At 39.3% G+C, this 19054-nt stretch overlaps 1 protein-coding gene across 5 annotated transcripts in view; it reads right to left on the bottom strand.

Annotated features, from left to right (window-relative positions):
* Positions 1 to 8159: 8159 nt before the first annotated feature.
* Positions 8160 to 19054, bottom strand: part of maco1b (macoilin 1b) — a 45975-nt gene continuing 35080 nt past the window's right edge. For 4 of the 5 annotated variants that reach the window (XM_005157048.6, XM_021480543.3, XM_073919419.1 and 1 more), the window contains exons 7-11: positions 14605 to 14763; positions 14337 to 14519; positions 14065 to 14185; positions 13776 to 13950; positions 8160 to 10172 (exon numbers count right to left, since the gene is read on the bottom strand). In XM_005157048.6, coding sequence (XP_005157105.1) covers positions 9970 to 10172; positions 13776 to 13950; positions 14065 to 14185; positions 14337 to 14519; positions 14605 to 14763 — 841 coding nt within the window. In that variant the 3' untranslated portion in view covers positions 8160 to 9969. 5 annotated transcript variants of the gene reach the window in all.

Here is a 19054-nt window from a genome sequence, read left to right as displayed (position 1 = left end):
ATTCATAAACATACACTAAGACCAGTTTAGTTTATTCAATTCCCCATAGTACATGTCTTTGGACACCCGGAGGAAACCCACATGAACCAGGGGAGAACATGCAAACTCCACACAGAAATGCCAACTGAAACAGTTGGGACTCATACAGCAACACAGCGACCTTCTTGCTGTGAGGCGACAGTGCTACCCACTAAGCCACCGTGCCACTACCCATTTATTAATAAAAAAAAAAAACATAGCAAGTGTCACAAAAATCTCTCTTTATAATGACCAAATGCACAAAAAGGGTTAAGATGAGCTTCTTTTTGGAATGTATAAGTGACTGTAAAACAAAAAGTGCATCCCATGGGACTATTTCCCTCTCCCAGTGGATCCTGCATTAGTGAAACTGAAGCTGGAGGAACGCGCGTGACATACTAAACATCTCCTGTACATTATTAATGCGTCCATATGCTGATCAGAGCAACAGTCTGAATAATAGACCAGAAGTGTGAACTCTTCCCTTAGGATATCCTTAAAGGGACAGTTCACACAAAAATGAACATTTCAAATACATTTACTCACACATAAGCTTTAGTGAATTTTAGTTTTTTTGGTTGTTGTTTGCCAATGTTCTTCAGTATATACAGCTGAAGTCATAATTATTAGCCCTTCTGATAATGTTTTTTTATATATTTCCCAAATAATGATCAAAGTAATGTAAGTTTGACACCCAGTGGTTGAACTAGGTATTGCACTCCTGATTCAAAACACTTGCAAGCGCAGGCAGTGGCGTAGCGGACAGGCCCCGCGTGATTAGGGGGCCCCACGTCGTCGCGGTTTTCAATAATTTAAAATCCAGGAACCGCAATAATCAAACTCTTGGGAACAACTGTGGACGGAACCAAAGTTCACAGGTCTGTGTTCTCTGAACACCTCTCAAGCGGTGGACTACTTCATTCTGATTGTTTGCCGCCGAACCGCGTCATAGCCAATGAAGACGCGCCGCTGTTTCTCGCCACCGGTTCTCGTTAAAAAATGAATGACTTCTGGCTACTTTTACGCTCTCGCCGCTTTCGGTTTGTGATCGCTCCTCAGTTTGTGAAGGGTTCCCCGCGTTGTCGCTCCTCTCCGCCTCCTTTTCCCGCACCTCAATTTGTGACATAGATATATACACTAGATATCGCATAGGGACCCTGAGCATGCGTCAATAGCGCCGCCACATTGGTACAGTGCTCCCAGGACAAATGTCATTCAACCGCACTAGACAAGTGTTATTACGTGAAGATGCGGGACTGTAGCGCTGTCTACGAGTGTAGTAACGAGCAAACAAAGAAAACAAAGCACAAAGGCAGAACATTCAATAGGTAGGATCAAGTTTTTTACGTTTTTGTATGTTCTGAAATTTGTGCTAAACAGGTCAGGTTATTGATGATAACAGTCACTTACTGCATTCAGCATAAGGCAAAGTAGCTCCAATTCGCACTAAACACTCGGCTTATGCTAGTTTTGTTGAATAAAATCAGCAAACAATCAAAAAGAAATATGACAACGAGATGCTGCGCTGCCAGAAACTTGTATTATTGTCTGCTAGTGAACGAGTCGTTCATAAAGGAGATTCATTTACAAACGAGTCGCTCCCCCCGTCAGTATGAGAAGTGAAAGCAGGAGAGGAGCTGTGTTTCAGGACATGATTAGATCAAATTTAACAGGGAGGGTGAATAGTACATTTCTGTACACACAAACACAAGCTTTTTGTCAGGAATGCCCGTGCGGTCACTGATCCATCAATGTAGAAAAGTGATGTAAAATTATAATTTTCATAATTGAAAAAAAAAAAAATACTAACATTCAGGAAAACTCCCGATCATAGATATATGTGTATATGTGTATAACTCTGGCTCTGCCGCCCCCAAACCCCCCCGACCCCCTTGAAAACTGGGGGCCCCATCGGTGATCCCTGCAGGGGGGCCTCTGCATTTTGCGCTACGCCACTGAGCGCAGGTTTTAATATTGACGACACCTACAGGAGCGAGTCTGACGATTGAGCCTAAAGGCTGCTTTAAGTCATGTTCTAAATAAAAGCAACAGTACACGATAGAAGGAGTATTTACCATATTAAAAGGAGTTTTTGTACTAACCAATACCTGAAATTTATATTTGAGAAATGGCTTCAATTTCTTACAGTCGAACAACAGGATAAACTGATCCCCTCAGGTACACCTCATGTGCTTTATTTAGTGTTAAACGTTAATAACACAAGTTTAAGTGCCATTTTATATGACATTTATTGCCATACTACTGAAAGCAGCAGCAGATAGTTCACCTCAGATCTTGAAACTTTAATAAACCGTTTGAAATTGAACACTGCATGTTCATTTGCTACTGTTAAAGAGGTGTAAATATGTATTAATCATATTATAAACCTTACTATTTTGTTGAAGTTCAGTAAGTGCACTATTCTGTGCTTCTGAATGTCTGTATTTAAATATCTGTGGTGTTTCGTCTGGTGCAAACAGACAGATTGCTGATCACTGTGTAGATAGTCACGTAGCATGTTGACTGGACACAGGGTTACAACGTAACCTGCTCACCTAATGTTTACGCTCGTAATATTTATTTTACTCGCTAATTAATAACCTCATGTGGAACTCTGAACCTGGGCTTCATTTCGGAAGTGTCTCTGCTTTAAGAGTTCCCACTTAGATATGCTTAGCGTTTATAGCAGGTTGGCATGCTGTCCCGGGAGAGAACCCTGATCTCGGAGATATTTGAGCCCAAGGCTCCCGCCCGGGCAATAAGCATATAAGGGGATCAGAAATCAGGTAGGTCTTGAGAGCTCCCAGGCCCGGATCGGCTAATCGGGAGGACCGTGAGAATTCCCGGTGGGCCGGTCCGTTTTTTGGCCGCGAGGGCCGGTGTCCCTATAGCTCCAGAATCTGTTGCTCTCAGCAGTCACACTTTTTAAATTAATTAATTTATTTACTTGACCACAGTCTTCTTATTCATTATTTTAGCGCAGCTCTGCTCTTTATATATATATAAAACTAGCCTGCAGGTTAATGATGATATAACTCAGATGAGTCACGCTTCAATACACAGCTCTTGTGGTCCAGTGGATTGCACGTTTTAGTACGACGCTGCTGACCTGTGTTTGAGCTTCGTCTGAGTATGTTATTTTTTTTTTTATTATTGTTAAAATATATAATACTGTTAGGGTTGTTGAACATTTTAAGTTATAAAGCAGCTGTTTTCTCAAAAAAAAGACGTGATAGTTTAATCAGAAACTGAATTGAAATGACCTTATTTTAATATAGTCAGTCGTGAACTGAGGTGGGCCGGTCTGAGGCTTGAAACTCCAGGGCTGAAAAGGAGTCCCACTCCGGCCCTGAGAGCTCCCCTTAGAAAATGGAAGAAAAGGAGGAGATGGGGTGGAAGGGAGGGATTCTTCCAAAAAGAAGATAGAGCAGTAGGGAGAAAACGATCTATTGTAAGCTTGGATCACCCTGATTATTACTGATTACAGATGAGCAGCCAGTCACGATCAATAATATCACGTGCTCCTCTCGAAATTAGTTAGTGAAACTTCACTTTGAGAGCCTTCCTTTGTCCGTGTAACGCTTTGCGGTGCTTTGTTCAATTCACACTGTCAAAATTAAACAAAAGAAAAATGTATCTCAAACTTTCATTTTCCATTTTTTCTGAGTATAAGTACTCGGTTTAATTTTTGATTCTACAAGTTTGGGTTGTTGCATTTAAATCTGATCTCAGAACAAACTTCAAACAATGACACTATTGTGATTTTCCAGTTTTCTTTTCTGCGCTCGCAGTCGGGCCGTACCATTGCCGCTGGAGGGGTGTGGAGTTCTGGATTAGTGCGCAAACCTAACAGACCTGCACTGCGTTTTATTCATAAGAGCTCATCCCATGCCCTGACCCCTTCCAATGGTTTACCCACCGGAGTAACCGGTTCGAAGGGATGAAGGGTGTAGGGGACCAAATAAGCTTGTCTTTGGAATGCAATTCTGCATTATCTAACGAGACAACATAGAGGTTCGTCGTACTCTTTGATGCACAGCTGACGCCCATAATACACGCCTGGGATGAACAATCTGCATGCAGCACTTTATCTATTTATTTATGTATGCATTGAGCATCACGGTGGCGCAGTGGGTAGCATGATCGCCTCATTGCAAGAAGGTCGCTGGTTTGAGCCTCGGCTGGGTTAGTTGGCGTTTCTGTGTGGAGTTTGCATGTTCTCCCTATGTTCGAGTGGGTTTCCTCCGGGTGCATGTGGAAAAACACGTGGTATTGGGGAATTGGGTGAGCTAAACTGTCCATAGTGTGTGTGTAAGAGTGTTTTCCAGTAATGGGTTGCAGCTGGAAGCGCATCTGCTGCGTAAAACATGTGCTGGATAAGTTGGCGGTTTATTCCGCTGTGGCAATCCCAGATTAATAAAGGGACTAAGCCAAAAAGAAAATGAATGAATATTTATGCATGTTTGTATGTGTGTTTTTTTTATAGATGTATCATTTGCATTGATAAATTAATGTTTAAAATGCATTTTTCATTTGTTTAGTTTTGATGGTGTGAATTGAACAAAGCACTGCAAAGCGTTACACGGACCTTCCTGACTGAATGAATGAAATACGCTGTTTTCCATCAAGACAACACGGGGTGCTTAAATATAAGTGGCTAAACTGGCATTGGCCGGGTTGAAAAAACTAAAACAAAGACAGCCGTTCTGGCACGGAAAGCACATTTTCAAACCAGAATATCTGACTTCAGCATTATTTTTCAGGTAAACAAGAATGTTTACTAAGCACGTTTCTTAAATATCTGCAAACATATTATGGTATTTTCCTATAATATTCATTCTTCTGGAGAAAGTCTGATTTGCTTTATTTTGGCTAGAATAAAAGCAGTTTTTAATGTTTTAAAAATGATTTTAAGGTCAATATTATAAGCCCCTTTGAGCATTATATTTTGTCTACCCTAACCTGCCAATAAATAACCAGTTAAGCTTTTAAATGTCACTTTAAGTTTAAGTCTTGAATTATCTAGTAAAATATAATGTACTGTCATCATTGCAAAGATAAAAGAAATCAGTTATTAGAGATGAGTTATTAAAACTATTATATTTAGAAATGTGTTGAGAAAAATCTGTTGAACAAATTTCTGTGGGGATACAGGGGGCTAATAATTCCTTTGTGTTGAACAGAAGAAACTCAAACAGGCTTGAAGCAAGTGAAGGCTGAGTAAATTCGGTCAATTTTGGGAGTGAATGATCCCAATGATGAAGCAAAAACGCAAAAGAAAACTGATGTGATAAATGGATTACAAGAGCTCAAGTATGTGAAAGTCCTTCTGAACTATAGTTTTTACATGCATGTCATGCTCTAAAGAAAGATCAAGTGTGTGTGTGGGTGTGTGTGAAGATGGCACCATCATCATGGCTATAAAAAGAGAGATGTGTTTAATATGAATGCTGTGGTTATTTATTCATGCCTGTAATAACCTCTTATGAATCACAGATGAAGGGAAAACTCAGAGCACTCAGAAAAATCTTTTGGCACGAGACACCACTATAAGTTTACAAACCTGTGGCTCATTTTCATGCAAAAAAATAGTCTTTAAAAATGATTTCAATCCTTTTAACTAACTTTATGCAACATGCATTTAAGTAATATGCACAGATGTCAAATTATAACCAAAGACTTTGTTATAACCAGTGTTGGGGGTAATGCATACAAGTAACGTGAGTTACATAATAATATTACTGTAAGTAATGAATAAAGAGACACATTACTTTACACATTAATATATTTCAGTTACTTTTTTAAAAGATGTAACTCAAGTTACTTCTTAGATTAATTAGTTTGCTTTAAAAAATGATTTGCTGGACAGTGTTGCCAACTTAGCGACTTTTCAGACCCCTCTAGCTTTTTTGTGCATTACTGGAGATTTTTATAGACTGTCATTTGTCCATACTGTACCGTCATTGGCATCTGATCATGGGCAAAGCAGTGGCGCAGTAAGTAGTGTTGTCGCCTGACAGCAAGAAGGTCGCTTGGTCGAACCTCCGCTCAGTTGGCGTTTCTGTGCGTAGTTTGCATGTTCTACCTGCGTTCGCGTGAGTTTCCTCCGGGTGCTCCGGTTTCCGTAGTGTATGAGTGTGTGTGTGTGTGTGTGTATGTTTCCCAGAGATGGGTTGCGGCCGGAAGGGCATCAGCTGCGTAAAAAAACGTGCTAGATATGGTGGCGGTTCATTCCGCAGTGGCGACCCCGGGTTAATAAAGGGACTGAGCCGACAAGAAAATAAATGAATGAATGAGTTTAGTATCATCATGACATTCTGTAATACCTTCTCTTGGTTCAAATAACAAACAAATACATAAATAAATAAATGTAATTCATCCAAACACAAAGTTGTTTAATTGTTTAAACAGAACAAAACCTTGATTCATATTAATAGTCTAAATTTATGTTTAAAATAATTTTTGTGAAAAAGTTTCAGGGATAAATCAGTGAAATAATAAAATATATAAATAAGTATGTGATCATATGCTAAATTGTTACATCATATTTTAAAAAAATGTTTCAGTCAAATGGGTAAAACCTTGTGGTTTGAATGATATTCACAAAATCTAAAGATTTAAAATGACATATTTATGAGTGTTTGAGCCGGTCTGTTATAATTAGTGAAGTCATACATAGTCTAGTTGCATAGTCTAGTCATACAGTTGCAATTAGAATTTTTAAAACCCCTTTAAATTTTTTTGAATTGTATTTCCTAAATGATGTTTAACAGATTCAGGAAATTTTCACAGTATGTCTGACAGTATTTTTTTCCTCTGGAGAAAGTCTTATTAGTTTTATTTTGGCTAGAATAAAAGCTGTTTTTAAATTTTTTAAAAGCCATTTTAAGGTCATAATTATAAGCCCCTTTAAGGTATTTTTTTTATAGTCTACCGAACAAACCATCGTTATACAGTAACTTATCTAATTACCCTAACCTACCTAGTTAACCTAACTAACCTAGTTACGCCTTTAAATGTCACTTTGAGCTGAATACTAGTATCTTGAAAATTGTCATCATGGCAAAGATAAAATAAATCAGCTATTAGAGATTTCATTTTGTTTGAAAATGAAAATCAGGTTGACGTTGGAACTCAACGTCAGGTCAACATCAATGTCCAACGTCCAACCTAAAATCAACAAAATTTCAACATCTGATGTCACAGCTTGATGTTGTGTGGACGTTACCACTATGACATCTATTAGACTTTAAGATTTTGGTTGCCATACCTGACGAATTCGTGTCAGGATTTGACATCAATATGACGTTGGTTTAAGATGTTGGGTCGACGTTGGATTTTGGTAATTTTCAAACACAAGCTAAAATAAATCAAATATCAACGTCATTTGATGACATTATTGGACATCAAAATAACATTGTCCTTAGACGCTGGCTAAACATTAAATTTTGGTCACCTGACATCACAACCTAAATCTAACCTAATATTAACGTCTTATGACGTTGTGTGCCTGCTGGGCAATAACTACAGAACGTTACGTTTACACACATCCACAAATTAAATGTACTCGTACTTTACTCGTACTTGGAGTAATATTTACAACAGATACTTTTACTCTACTCGGACTACATTTTTAGGCAAGTAATGGTAGTTTTACTTGAGTATGATTTTTCAGTACTCTCTCCACCACTGGTCTAATTTAACGTTTTAACAGGTTTATTTAATGTAAGTTGTAATTCCTTTTAAAGTTCAATTTGTTTCAAACGTATTTTTTACATTTTGTTTCTTATAAATAATGTAAAAAAGCATGATGGTAATTTGTTTTGTTCATAAAACTACAGCAAAAAAAAAAGAGACAAAAAAAAAAAAACAGAAAATCTGGTGTTCCTCCACTATTGTTTTTTGTCTTTGGTTCCCCACAAAAATCTAATTAAGAGATGGTGCATAGAGAACAAACATTTGAACTCATTTATATACTTTAAATGTGGATGTGGATGTCATTCTTCTTCCTAAATTAACCCTTTACTCGAATAAAAAACAAACAAACAATAGGTTTACTCGCCATTAATCACTTTGCATCCACTCCCATGCATGCAAGCAAACACTTACAACACACAGCAACCAAGAAGAGAAAAATCCGATGCCAGAAAAAAACGTTTTATTACTTGAAACCTCACAGAGACCTCACAGAGAGAGTGCAGCCGAGGTCTGGCTGGAAAACAGACAGAAAGCGAGAAGTGACAGCGGGCAAAGAAAACAAAACAACTGCCTTTTGTCCCACCTCCCCCTTCTTTCACTTAAACCACTTGGACGTCGCAGAAAAACCGCTTCCTCCATCATAGCTTGAAAAAACACAGACACCAAAAACTACAACCATCTGAGAGCACTACAATACCACATAGTATGACTGACTCCGGCTAACCCCCGCCCCCCTCCCTCCCTCCCGCCCGCCCATCATTAACCAATGAAATACTAACACAGTAACCAGCTTCCCGCTTTTTTTTTGTTTGCTTGTTTGTAAACCAGAACTTGCTATATTGGCAAAATCTAGTCACTTAAACACAAATCTGAAAGTTGGGTCAAAGTTCAAGGCGTTTCCCTTTAATACTTAAATCAAGCATGACGTCTGGATCTGTGTTCACCGAGTGTAGATGGTCCAATGAAAACCTTTCCAAGAGGCTCAAATAAAACCATACTTTCCGAACGCAACAGCGCCATCAAGTGGCAAATCTAAGTGTATCTCTGAAAACAAGACAAAAACTATATATAATAGTCATACCAATAATAATAATACGCTCCTCTAGCTTCCGATCATTGGACCAGCCAGCAACCTGATGGATCTGAAACACTTTTTTTCCCCCCCAACAAAAATGACAGTCCTACTATTTAGTTGGCACCGGACTACACTAAAGCTTCCGTCTGATACTGAAAGATGGTCAAAATACCATAAAGAAAACCGAAGCAAACGTCTCCTGTGTTCTCGTACTTTAGCATATTCCCTTGCGAGCTCGTCGAAGTCAACAGTGCAATAGCGCAATGCCGGATAGATAAATAAATAAATGTAAACAAATGACCCAATTCACAAAAACAGGAGCAGAGTCGCCTTGTCAAACGGGCTGGTGATCCGTTCGGGGACCAAATAAAGGGTGTGTGAGGCATGAGGGAGGGAGATCTTTCGGTTCCACCAATGAGGTCCCATGAAGGCACTGATTATCTGTAAAGTGGTGAATTTTTCACTGTGTTTGTGGCGTACAGTTCGTCACTTTGTCGCAGGAGGAAGAACTGAAGCTTCGGTCCGTCTTACAAGTCCTAGAAGATCGGGATTTGGCGATCTTGTCATACTGACGCATTTCGAGAGATAATTTTGACGTATTGTTTTTGGGACTTTGTTTGAACACTGTGTTACATTCTTGATATATTAGAGGGTGACATTCTTAAGTAAAAATCCTCTTGCCTCTGATACGGGGTAGAGCACCTGGGACAACGGATCTTGCCTTGCTTCGTTTGCATCCTCCAAAAAAATAAAAGGTAAAAATCAAGGCCGAAATCCAAAGAAGAGGAGCAAAAATGGTTGCGAGCGATCTCTGAATGGACTGAGGGAAGATACTCGCCGACTTCTGTGAGGTTTCTAGACATTTACAAGAGAAAAGAAACAGCAGTTTCCTACTCGACGTGTGATGTCCCTTAAAAGTCTTCTTTTTTGTCTTTGTTTTTTTACTACAACAAATACAGTCACACAATACGACATCCTTCTGACCAGGCAAGAAGCTGTAGTAATAGAAGACGAAAACAAAAAAGCGATCTGAGCCACAGACATGCCAAAGATGATTCTGAATCTGGGCCTATGGAGAAAAAACTCAAATAAAAAAAAACAACCAGATACTGTGTGTGTGTGTGTGTGTGTTTGTGTGTGTGTATGTGTGCGTGTCTGTTTTGGTGAGAGACAAGCATTCATTTCTTCAATGGCTGGTAAACCGAAGCATTTGGGTCCAGTCCTGATGGACTGGTGTCCATAAACTTGGAGGAGTAATGTGGCGTGACGGGGGTCATGCTGCCTGTATCTGCTGAATACACCACACTGGGCATGACGGCCATCACCTCTGCTATCTTTTGCTTCAGGTCTTTAATCTCCTGGTCTTTCTGCAGAATCTGACCTAAAAGAACACAAACACAGAGCAACTTTAAGTGCTTTTCCAGGGTACCACCGGTATCCTCCAAATGAAATTCAAGGCTTTTAAAGACTCTTTAATACCATTTCAAATGAAATTCAATGCCAACGTCATACCCATTTCGACAGAAGTATGAGGGAAAAATGAGAAATATGTATAAATTTTGACTCTTGGAAAATTATTATGTGCAAGTAGGTTTGAATTAATTAAAACATTTGATTTCAATTATTAGTTATATTTAATACATTCGCAACAGTGTGGTCGTCCACCCAGTAGCGAATATGAAGCTCCAACTGCTTTCTTTCGTCATCTTATTGAGACTCTCGTCAAACGTGACCACAAACCCGTTGTTTGCCTTATTGACCTGGTCGGTCAGTTCTTCAATAATAAAAGAAGCCAATCCGAATTTACTAATAGATGCGCTTTTGTTGCTTCCTCACAAGAATGTAGCTGCAACCTCAGAATCAGGAAACATGGTTTTGAAAACCTCTATAATGTTCTCATTTTATGTGTAAGAGTGGTGCTCTGAGATAGTTTTAGGGGGCCCACCTCAGCTCTGCCCACAGACTTGGTGTTAAGCCACAGTAAGATAGGTTGTTCCTTGTCTGTGGTGGCAATGCTTCTAATGTAGAAATTTCTTCTACTGTTTGCCAAAGCTGTTTTAGTAACTGAAGAGGTCTCTGGTGCACAGAACTGCACAATAGGTGGCAGGCGCTGACGAGACTACATGTTGAGTGTTTGGCACCCCTCATATGGGAGTCCAGGGCAGCGACCCATCGTCGCTAGCTTGAAAGATTTCCGGCAACAACAGCAGTGGGCGTTGCAGTCATTTCCTGGCACAGGTTTGACGTAAACGTAATTTGGATTCCTTGGCCACAGCGAATTAAACTGATAATTTCCCATTATAGCCGACAAACTAGGCTAGCGACTATCTTGTTCAGTACCTCACTTGCCAAGTACAGTAACCAGCTTTCTAGCTTTCTGCTATGACGAGGAGCGCGAGGTGCTCTCAACGTTACGCTGAACAAATTTTTAATTAGCCTACATAAGTAAGTTAATTTTGCTACAGTATGAACTTGATGCTACGAAAGGCAAAAATAAATGAATAAAATAAGACCTTTGTAACAAAATCAAAGACTTGTTACATATTGAGTAGCATTATTTTGACATTGCTTGTGTGTATTGTTCCTGTGTGTGTTGTATCCTCTATTATCTGTCTCTTTCTCTCTCTCCACATGAGCAGAGATCAGGTGCAGCTGTGAGAGGGGCGGCGGCAGTTATAAAAGCATCATCGAGTTCTCTTCCTGTTTCCCCTTACTGTTGTGTGTGTGTGTGAGCAGATCACTCTGAGTTCTCTGTGTGGCAGTGATATCTTTCTGTCTAAAACCTTTTTCCAAAGTCATCTGGTGAGATACTCTGTTAAATACGGTAATAGGACAGTATTCTGTGTCAGTTGTGGCTAAATGTTTACTTACTGCTGAATGATCAAAGGGAAGACCCTTTTTCTTTTGTCCTGTTTTCTCATGTTTAATGGATAGTTATGGAGGGTAGAATTGTATGATTCATTTACGGAACTTTATTTTCGGTTTAGGTAAGAAATTTAATATTAGGTAGCGTACCTTGTTTTGTTTGTTGTTTTGGCCTTTTTGTTCCTTGGTTCTGATACTGATATATTTGTTTCATAAATCTTTTACCACTTTTGACAACTTGGCCTGTGTGTGTGAGTGCTTGGGGAGCAGGAACGGGGACTCCGGGTGACCTCTTTTAATAGCGGTCATCATTAACCTTATATGCGTAGCGAGGTGCATCCACTACATAAAACTTGTATACCAAATTCGAGGCTATCAAGGCCATTAATAATCTTAATTTAACATTATAAAATTTAAGACTTTTTCAATGCTTTTAAGGCCCCGCGGGTACTCTGTTTTCAATGTTTGGGGGAGTCTGTCAAATTTGAGGTTGAATGCTTCAAAATAATAATAATAAATTTACTTATTTTTGCAGTATTTTGGTTGTCGTAATTGATATTTTGCCACCAACTCACCACAAAATGTTATCTCTTTAAATGTTACCTTTTAAACCCTAGAGCCAAACTTAAAAGTCGTAACATTACACATATGAAATTTCTGAACCTAATTATAGGAGCCTGATAGAAAAGGCTCATTTACAAGAAAAGAGGTCTGATGGATTTAGAGGGATTTGCTTCTGAACTCTTCATAAAAGTGTTGATGTGTAAAATTGTTAAATTTTATTGGGTGAACTTTGAATAACTCTTTCGAGGGATGGTGGTGGATATTATTAACTAATAGAAGAAAGTAAAAATGAAAAACAACTAGGGGTAAAAATAAGAAAATTTGCAGTACAAAGGAAATGTTGTTAGTATGACTGATGATTGTATTAAATGTGTTTTGGAAATGAAAGCGATAATAAAGTATATGTTCATATAAACCAGGGGTTTTTAAACTGTGGGTCGCACAGTGAACAAAGGTGGGTCGCGGAACGTCACATTGGTCCAACTATATTTACATTGCGGTGAATCAAAACCAGTACGATTGACGGCAATAACTCAAAAACCTCTTACCCTAAAAATATCTAAAGTGTGTTTCCTACAAAAAGACAAAGCGGGTTATGTTTCACAGCTGTCTGTTTCTTTTTTTTTCGCTCGACATTATATGCACTGCTCCGTTTGAGCTCTCGCAATCTGCGTTTAGCCGGGAGAGCTCGCGCTGAGCGGTGCTCTCAGTAAGGGGCCGTCGGAAAAGTGCTTTTTTTTTTTTTTTTTTGCTCCGTCCTGCTTGTTTTATTTTAAACACTACTAATTTTCTCTTAAATGAGCACAAACAGTTACTAAAGTAGTCGAATGCTTCATTATAGATCTGTGCATTCATACATTAATACCTCTGTTATTAAACAAAACACAATGAGAGATTCATTTGCTGCTCTTCACTAAAACTAGTAACTTCAATACGCAAATACAATCAAAAGTGAAATAGATTAATTATAGCTTTATTTAATTTCTGGATAGGCCATTGATTTTAATAGGCTAAACCTTTTATTTTATTGTCAATATTTTCAAATGTTTGCTATGTATTCAATCATTTGAAGCTATTTGTTATTTGTTAGCAATAATGTTAATTGCATTGGCATATTTATCTGACGTTTTCCCAGCTTGTAGTAGTCGATCAAAAAGCTATTTAGTTTCTTATGACTACACCAGCAGTGGAGTTTACTGCGATGTGACGGGGCTTGATCATAATCCAGGGGCTTGATCAAAGGTTGATCATATTCTTTTCTGAAAACAAGAAGAGTATCTTTTTCAACAAAAAAAATGATCACAGTTACAGCCAGCATCCCACAAAAAGCACTTCGAGCCTCATTTTGTGCATATCAAATCGCAAAATCCAAAAAGCCGCACACCATATATTTTTGAGTGCTTTGAATGGCTACATTTTTTTACCCATTTTTCCATAATACAATATTATGGTGGGTCTTGAGATTGAATTACTTGCCTAGGAGGGTCCCGGAATAAAAAAGTTTGGGAATCCCTGATATAAACAATCAAAGCTAATCTAAAGATATAGTACAAACCTTGTGCGATCTCCAGCTGTCTTTTAGCATCTCCGAGGGCAGAGAAGAGGTCCAGCTTGATTCGGGTCTCAGCGCTGAGGCTGTTTTCCAGATGCTGGGTTTTATCCTGCATTGCTGACAGTGCTGACATCAGAACCTCTGTGTCCTTCTCGTTTTCCTTATATTTATGCAGCTCCTAGAGAGACACGGCAGAGGGAATAGGAGCTGAATGTCTATTTTGTACTTTTCAAACAGAAGAGTCAGATTTTGTGTTTGACTGAGGCTGAATAAAACATGAAGGTCTCCTCACTTGAACTTTGAGCTCCAGCTCTCTGATTTGATCTTCCTTCACCTTGATGTCAAGCGTGAGTTTCTTACATTCGGCCTCCAGCTCAGAAATCCTCCTCCTCAAAGACTCTGTGCACTCACCTCTGACACACACAAACACGTTATTCACGCATCATGGAAAGGAGTACAGAAATGACGAGGGAAATAGCGGAATTTTGTGATAGTTTGCTGATGGATGATGGTGAAGCTATAAATTGTTTAATTTTCAATGGCATGATGGGAAGGTGTGAGCACCTGGTTGCAGCAGCGAGAGCGACAGCGCGGGCCGCCGTGGCTTCCTCCAGCTTCTTGCGTTTCTTCTCCTCTGCTAACAGTTTCTCTGCTGCGGCTCGAGCCTCCTGTTCTGCCTTCAGACGCTTCTCCAGCTGCCCCAGCGTCTGCTTATCTTTCTGCTTTGCCTGAACGGCGTTATGAAGTCTGAACGTGCACACAAAGAATTCGCATTAACACAGCTAAAGCATTGCATTGGGTTATATGTTATGGTGAAGAATGGGAGTCTCACTTGTTTTGCAGTAGTTCGTTTTCCTGCCGCAGCTGGCCGAGTTCGGAGCGTATGCTGCGTTCGGAGGTGCCCAGAGAGCCCAGCTGACTGCGCAGATCCTGTTCGGTCTGTCTGCTGGCCTGCAGATCTGCCTTCAGCTTCTTAACATCCTGCTCCAGCCTGACACACACACACACACATACAACAACATTCTGTTCATGAAGAGGTTATTTATAACAAAGGTCCAGTGAAGTGCTTTGAAATGTGCTTTTTTTATTAGATGTTTGACGCAATCTCAACTGAAACACAAAGAGAGGGTGGGACAGAGAGTAGCTCCTCCCCTTTAAAAAAAAAACAGCCAATAGCGTCAGCGAAAGTGGTTGAGCTCAAGAGCATCAAATGAAAAGCAAATGAGAAGAAGTGGACGGGGCATGTCAGATACTATAGAGCACTGATCATCAACTGGCGGCCCGCGGGCCATATCCGGCCCACTGAGCCATTCAATTTGGCCTGCGACTGGATTCCAAAATTGTGAGGATCAAAAAGAAAATTGTGGTCCACACTATTAAAGCAACTAAAAATAACAACAACTGAGTCTCTTGTCATAATAACTACCATTTGCCTATATTAAGGCTACACTCCGAAATGAGGACAGACTATAAAGCATTTATTGTTTCAAACAGGTTAAAAAAATAAATAAATAAATAAAAAAAGGAAGGCATAATTTTCCTCATGCCCTTACTTAACATTTGTTTTTTATTTCTAAGTCTCAACAACATGCTTGAAACTAGCAGACTCCTCAGTACAGGACCTGACAACTTAAAACAGCATGGTAAATAAATAACCTGGCACCAGAACAAAACAGATCACAAATAAACACACATCGCACATCAAATGAAACGTTAAGTGGACTTTAACTCAAATCACAATGCTGAAACGGGCTACTCACAGTGCTTAATCAATGGCTAAAGTTACATTTCCCCTCTGATACCAACGTTTTCACATCCGGCTTGGCCGCTGTCGGACTTTTCAATGTGTCATAGGTCTCGGGACAAGATACCCAAAATGCGCTCAGGCTTTCAGCACCGGAGAGCCGCCTTCACGTTGCCTGCGGCCTAAATTTCAGCCAGCTAGCTCTGAATAGCCGCCTCGTCAAATGGCAGCATTTTCACTGCGTTTGTGGAGAACTCTCTATCACTCCTAGTGGTTGACTGTGGTATTGGTGATGGGAGCCTGAATCAAATGCCTTCAGTTTGTAATGAAATGGAAAAAGTATAAACATTGAACATAATGTTAAGCCAAAATTAGATTTTTATTTGATTTTCTTCTTGGCAGTCTGGTAAAACTCTGGCCCTCTGAAAAATATAGTTGATGACCCCTGCTATAGAGAAACTGAAGTATGAGGTGAAGTGAAATAAATTATTGTATCCATTTAGGCGGAGGTGATAAACTACAAGCTTTGGATGTGTATGTTGCTTTTATATGTTCTAAATGTGAATTTGGGTGCTTTGGTTTCCCCCACAGTCCAAACACATGCGGTACAGGTGAATTGGGTAAGCTAAATTGGCTGTAGCGTATACAGTAGGTGTGTCCCAAATCGCATACTTATGCACCATTTCATGGCATTTTGTAGTATAAATAATGCAAGTAGTGCATTCACACTGAAACCTCTAATAATAATAGGTGCACTTTAATTACCTAAATGATGCACTAATTCAACCGGTAAAATGAAGTGTGTTACGTTGGACACTTCACACATTCAACGACCGAGCTTTGCTCACATAGTGGAAGGGGTGGAGCTTTCGGGCGCTTATGCTTGATTTCATTTATTCATTTTGGATTGTGAAAGCAAAATTCTCCTACGAGAGTGATTATAGTGCCTCCCGATAGTGAATAGTACTCATGGCAGGTTTTATTTGGTAGTTTGGTCATTAGCCGCGTTTCCACTATCGCGCCTAAAGCGAGCGAGCCAGGGCGAGCCAAGGCCAGTGGCGTTTCCACTGTCACTTCCGGGGCCTAATCGGGCCAAAGCGGGGCTTTCTCGGGGCCAACGGCCAGCCTTTTTCGGCCCGCCGAATACCTTGGGCCAAGGAGGGCCAGCCGGGGCTTCGGGGCGGAGTGAAAGGAGAGGCGGGCACAGTTTTCCGATCGCACTCGAGTACATGCGCCAAACAAATAAATAAATAAGGGAAAGAAAACATCTGGAACAAATTATAGGCTGGGGTCTTTTTTTGCATATGATCGCCCTTAAGTTTCTCTTTTAAATGTAAGGCTGTTGCATAAAATGATCTTTCTTTGCTGCATCTTTGATGTTTCAATAACGGATAATAATCTTTACACCATATTAAAGACACAGCAGACAGTAGTTTTCAAGAGGTTTTGTCAAGTTTAATACTGTGTGTGTTTTTGCGCGTTTAGATGCCTGTGTATGTGTGTGAGACCGAAAAAAGCGCTCCATTCATAGCTCTGTTGATGCCGCGAGCGGCTTTTTTCTTTTATTTTTATTGTTTTAATTTATTTTGGAGATAATACACTATATGAATACAACAGTAAGACATTAAACTTTACAAATTTCATGCCCACTTTTGTAGGCTCAAAACAATAGTGTCATATCTAGATAAAATAGCCCTATATTGAAATAATTTAAAGAATTACAAATATTAGATAGGCCTATAATAAAATCACATTAAATAAATAAACCAATATAAAACTAACTAAAGCTATAGCTATAACAATTAGGTACTATATCAAACTGTTTCAAATTTATATTAAACTTTCATTTTTCAAAAGCCTCTTTGAAAAAAAGATTTTAGATATTTTCTAAAAAAAACAAAAATAAATAAACACCGGAAAATGTTTTAAATATTATTTATAAAGTATTTGGATACGATGAAATTAATCAAATCATGCAAACTGAGCATTTTCGGGGTGAGTGAACGCAGAAACTAGGCGACCTTTTTTTCTGTCTGCAGCCGCGCAGCACTTTTTTTGACGGGGAAAACTGCAAGTTCAAAATGTGTTCTGTGTCCTCAAACAAGTGTGTGTGTTTTTATATGACGTGGTAAAATTAAAAAAGGACATTTTAAATACATAAAGAGCTTTATTAGTGCATAGCTGCTGAGCGCAACGAAATATAGGCTATATTTTATTACGTGCTGCTCTTATGTGCTGAAACACTGAACACTTTCCTTTACTTTAGATATAATAAGCAACATCTTTAAATAAAGGGAATCACCTATTAAGTGTCATAAAGCCTATAGGGGGAAAAAATCATGTTTCAGTTCTCTCCGGAGCATTTGGGATGAATGTTGGACAGATTCTGTCTAGAGGATGTTATAAAAAACATTTTATATCGAGTTATTAACGGAGAATTTTATATATGTGGTATTATATGGATGTGTGCGCTCCCTGCGCTCCGGGTCCCTCCGTTGGTGGCAAGACCACTGGATTTCGATGCCAGTCGGTCGGCGAGTAAATGAATATGATGAATGAAAACACACAGGCATGTGGGTATAGACATGCGTTGTACTGCTGTACAGTAACGTGTCATTTGTTTGTTTTGGTTGTCCTAATTTTAATAGTTTCGTGATGATGTGCTTTATCTGCATGATTCTCGCTGAAGTGGGCGGTTTGAGTGACGTTCGATTCGGGGGATGTTCTGGGGGCGGGGTTTACGTGACGCGCTGCGAGCTACTAGCCCCACAGTAGAAACGCGACATGATTTCGGCCTCACTGCTCAACCTCCCGGGCGATTGGCCCGGCCTGGCCCGATATAAGCCCTGGCTCGCACTGGCCTGATAGTGGAAATGCGGCTATTTATTTCACCAATTTGGCGACCGTCAAACATAATTGGGGAAACGGTTTGAAGTTCAGCTTAGTTAAAAAAAAAAAAGTATTCCATTTGGGACGACACTACATACATGTACTATGCTGTTGAGTGCGTAAGTACATAGTGCATAGAGTATAGTGTGCTACTTGGTATGCAGCTTATGGGTGTGTGTATGGTTGTTTCCCAATACTGGGTTACAGCTGCCATGGCATCCTCATTGTAAAACATATGCTGGATTAGTTCCGGGTTAATTTATTTTTTTTAGAGGATTAATAATAGAAAAAGCTATTTTTTTTAATTAGTCTGCATTTTTCTGTAATAAAATGTGCAAAAATCACATAAAATACATACTGATGCTATCTTGGAGTTAGTATGAAAAAATGTGCAGTATGTATGCATTAAAAAAAAAGTACATGCTGAGATTTCTAGATGTGCATTTAATGGGACCGAAGTCATGAATGGCTGTAAATAAGGTTATTACACCTATACATATTTATGAAATCATGAAATTTGACAATTTGCATTAACAAAACTAATGGGTAACTAAAAACAAAGTAAAAATCAAACGAATAAAATGTACTCAAAAATACTGAAAATATAAACAGTTGAAGAGAGAATTATTAGCCCCACTGTATATTTTTT

This window comes from Danio rerio, chromosome 13, assembly GCF_049306965.1.
Source record: "Danio rerio strain Tuebingen ecotype United States chromosome 13, GRCz12tu, whole genome shotgun sequence".
NCBI lineage: Eukaryota > Metazoa > Chordata > Actinopteri > Cypriniformes > Danionidae > Danio > Danio rerio.
The sequence above is the reverse complement of the archived record's forward strand: the minus strand, read 5'-3'. Positions and strand labels throughout refer to the sequence as shown.